The sequence below is a fragment of the Amphimedon queenslandica genome, unplaced genomic scaffold (assembly GCF_000090795.2).
Source record: "Amphimedon queenslandica unplaced genomic scaffold, v1.1 AMPQUscaffold_12578, whole genome shotgun sequence".
Taxonomy (NCBI): domain Eukaryota; kingdom Metazoa; phylum Porifera; class Demospongiae; order Haplosclerida; family Niphatidae; genus Amphimedon; species Amphimedon queenslandica.
In genome coordinates, this window is record NW_003547185.1 from 18,272 (window position 1) to 21,597 (window position 3,326).

The 3,326-nt window shown below is 37.3% G+C and overlaps 2 protein-coding genes across 2 annotated transcripts in view; one reads left to right on the top strand and one right to left on the bottom strand.

Moving 5' to 3' along the window:
- The first annotated feature begins 65 nt into the window (after positions 1-65).
- On the top strand, positions 66-2,255 carry LOC100634336 (E3 ubiquitin-protein ligase TRIM71-like). The gene is made up of 2 exons (XM_020003651.1): positions 66-1,995; positions 2,053-2,255. Exons 1-2 carry the CDS (start codon positions 66-68, stop codon positions 2,253-2,255), a joined length of 2,133 nt encoding a protein of 710 aa, XP_019859210.1.
- Positions 2,256-2,842: 587 nt separating this feature from the next.
- LOC109587411 (uncharacterized) overlaps positions 2,843-3,326 on the bottom strand; it is a 1,952-nt gene continuing 1,468 nt past the window's right edge. The window contains exons 2-4 of the mRNA XM_020003652.1: positions 3,156-3,299; positions 2,945-3,078; positions 2,843-2,894 (exon numbers count right to left, since the gene is read on the bottom strand). Of these exons, the coding sequence (XP_019859211.1) occupies positions 2,850-2,894; positions 2,945-3,078; positions 3,156-3,299 (323 nt within the window). The 3' untranslated portion in view covers positions 2,843-2,849. The remainder of the gene's footprint in view (positions 2,895-2,944; positions 3,079-3,155; positions 3,300-3,326) is intronic.

Genomic DNA, 3,326 nt, shown 5'->3' on the forward strand with positions numbered 1-3,326 from the left:
GAAAACTTCTTAAAAGTAACATACTTCAGTCAGTGTATCGTGATGATTTATTTTCTTTATAGGAAATGGCAGAAAATACAAGTCCAGCTATCACTATGACTTGTGAGGTTTGTTCAGAGTATTACACTGACCCCCTCATGCTTCCCTGTCTTCACTCATTCTGTAAGAAGTGTCTAATAAAAGCTAAAGAGAAGCAAGGTAGTGCTGATACCTCATTAAAGTGTCCAACGTGTGACACTAGCGTTAATTTACCCGATGGTAAAATTGAAGGCCTCACTCAAAACATTTGGCTAGCTCAGCAAGTGAGGGAAGCATCCGTTAAAGATAAAATGAGCAAGAAAGAAAGCACCTTATGCGAGCAATGCAGTGACGATACAGCTGTCACATTTTGCTGCGAGTGTTGGCTGTTTCTATGCGATTTCTGCACAACAGCGCACAAGAGAATAAAGAGCACGAATCAACATAAACTGGTTAACATGGGAAAGGAGAGCGTCATTGAAGAATTGCCTATCACAGCACAGCAGCCAGTCTACTGCCCACGACACCCACGATCAGAGCTATTATATTACTGCAATGATTGTGAAATAATGACCTGCCTCAATTGCCTGCCTACTAAGCATAAGGATCATGCTTATGATGATTACATTGACGTAGGTGAAACAGCGCGTAAAGCATTAAAGGAAAGTGTTGCTAGTTGTGATGGAGTCATTCCTCCAGTTACTGAAGCTATTGCTAATGGAGAGAAGATGCTAGAGCAGATAGCAACACGTAAAGAAGAAGTAAGGCAGGAAATCAAGGAAACGTTTGAAGAGCTTAAAGCTGCTTTAGATAAGAGATGCAATGATCTACTAATGGAGACAGAAAAGATTGCTAGTGCTAAAAGGAATTCAGTTGAGAAGCAGTTGGATGGGTTTTGTAAACTGGTAAAACAGGTTTCTCATGGTCGTCATCTTGCATCATCAGTGAGTGAGCGTACTGATCCAGGTGAAGTCCTCAGTGTTAAGAAGCTAATCACCAATCAACTAGAGGAATGCATTGAAGAGTGTAAGAAACTACCTCTAGAAATAGAAGACAAAGGAGCCATTTTAACACGTCTAGATTTGCCTTTTTTAAGTAAAGAAATCAATAAGTTTGGAAGTGTTTTTGAGTTTGATCAGCTTGAGCCATCACTTTATTCCATTGATAGTGGGTTGGCTATTCCAATGGCAACAGTAGAGAAAGAAAGGAAATTCAAAGTGGCTCTACCAGCAGGAATTGATAAAGCAGCAAGCTATTTGAAGGCTTCCTTTATCAAAAGCGATGGTAGTAAAGAGGAGGGTAGAGTTGTTATAGTTAATGATAACAACACAGCCATTGTATCATGCACACCTCAAAGTATTGGTGGATATGAACTATCAGTGACTATAAGAGGTCACCATATTAAAGGTAGTCCTTATCAACTGTCGGTAAAAGTATCAAGAGACTATACCACACTAACTAACCAGAGATCCTTTCAGGTGGGGAATCGTACCGATGGTGTTGCTGTTCATACTAATGGTGAAGTATTTGCTGGTAATTGCAATGATGGGTTTGTTCAGGTATTTAGTGAGGATGGTACTGCAGTAAGAAGGATTGGATCTAAAGGTAATGGTAATGGACAGTTTGACTCTCCATGGGGTTTATTGCTGGTAAGAGACAGGCTCTATGTGTCTGATTATAATCTTCATTGTGTGCAGTATTTCTCAGCTACTACTGGTCAGCTTATTGGTCAGTTTGGTAGTAAAGGTAGTGGAAATGGACAATTCTCTAATCCTGAAGGTATGTCTACTGATGGTAAAGGTAATATATTAGTAGCTGATTACAACAACAAAAGAGTACAAGTGTTTAAAGAAGACGGTACATTTGTACAAGTCATACAATGTGATGGTAAAGCATCTGATGTAGCAGTTGGAAATGAAGGAAAGATACACGTTACCATTTGTGATCAACATCATGTTCAAGTCTTCTCTCCTGATGGTAAAACTCATCTTGATACATACAATAATCCAACTGGTAACTTCAATTATCCTCAAGCTGTTGCTATTGATGATGAAGGATATATCTTTGTATCAGTTTATTACCGGTATGTTGGTGACTCCTACCTTCATGTATTAAATCCTGATGGGAAACAAGTCAAATTAGTCTCAGGATTATCTTATCCAGTGGGCATAGCACTGGATCAAGATGGATGCATTTATGTTGCTGAATATAACAACAAATGTATAACAAAATATTAATCGTTCAATAAAACAGCAATAAACTAAAAATACATGTAAGCTCACAATTTTTAGTATGAAATAATGTTCTGTTACTTTCTATCTCTTTTCCCTTTGCTTTCATACACAGACATACACTATCCCTCCCTTCTTCCCTCTCCCTCCCTCTTGTTTCTATCTCTTTACTTATTGTTATTAATAGATTAATTTCATTCAAAATTTTGAGAACAAAAAAGTATGTTTTATACATCATAGTTAGATCACTAGGTGAATCAGTACCTGATAATAAACTGGGTCTGCTCTCTCTTCCATTTCTATTTAAATTTAAACTAGTTGTTTCTAAATAATCACGTCAATATGCAACTGCTAATGGCTGACGTCTTGACACAATATTAACCAGTGTTGCTGGTACTCCTCCCATATCAACCTATTCAATGTACGTCATGTTGGACTCTACCCACAATCACACCCCCTGCACAAGATACATGACTTGAGTGAGTAGTTTTTCTTTATAGCGATAAGGTTCAATGACCCACCCACTAGTCATAACCTAGTAAAACTTTGTATATTCTAGTAATCTTGTTACATCTCTCTAACCTTTCCTCTTGTGCAGTTTCACATTATATAATACAAGTTCCTGATCACAAATGATTGTATAATCTAAACCAAATTAATACAAATACATTAATTATTATAGTACAGTATTATACCTGTGCAAACAGTTCTTCATTGAAGAGCACATTTTGAGCTGATTTAAGTATCTGCTCCCATGGAGTTAACATCAACTGTTGCTTATGAAGCTCAATGAAACAAGACGGCAACAAAGAATCAAGAGAAACAACCTCTGGAACAAAAACCACATCAACATGTACACATAGATGACATGTATAATCATGTGATAGTTATGGGACATACCATTACCTTTAATAGGTCTGTCTGCTAGGAATATAACTACTTCACTCCTTCCTCTTAATTCTTGAGGTACCACTACTGACAGTATATCATTGGTACCTTCAATTCTTTTATGAACCTCAAACTGAACTGACTGAGCATACAGTGAACCAGCTGCAATAAATAATGATAGTAATGATT

What these genes read in the sequence shown, in the direction of transcription:
- LOC100634336 (XM_020003651.1), top strand. Translation starts at nt 66, where the DNA reads ATGGCAGAAAATACAAGTCCAGCTATCACTATGACTTGTGAGGTTTGT. An exon ending in TCAAGTCTTCTCTCCTGATG is followed by an intron (nt 1,996 to 2,052) that starts GTAAAACTCATC and finishes ATTATCCTCAAG; the next exon opens with CTGTTGCTATTGATGATGAA.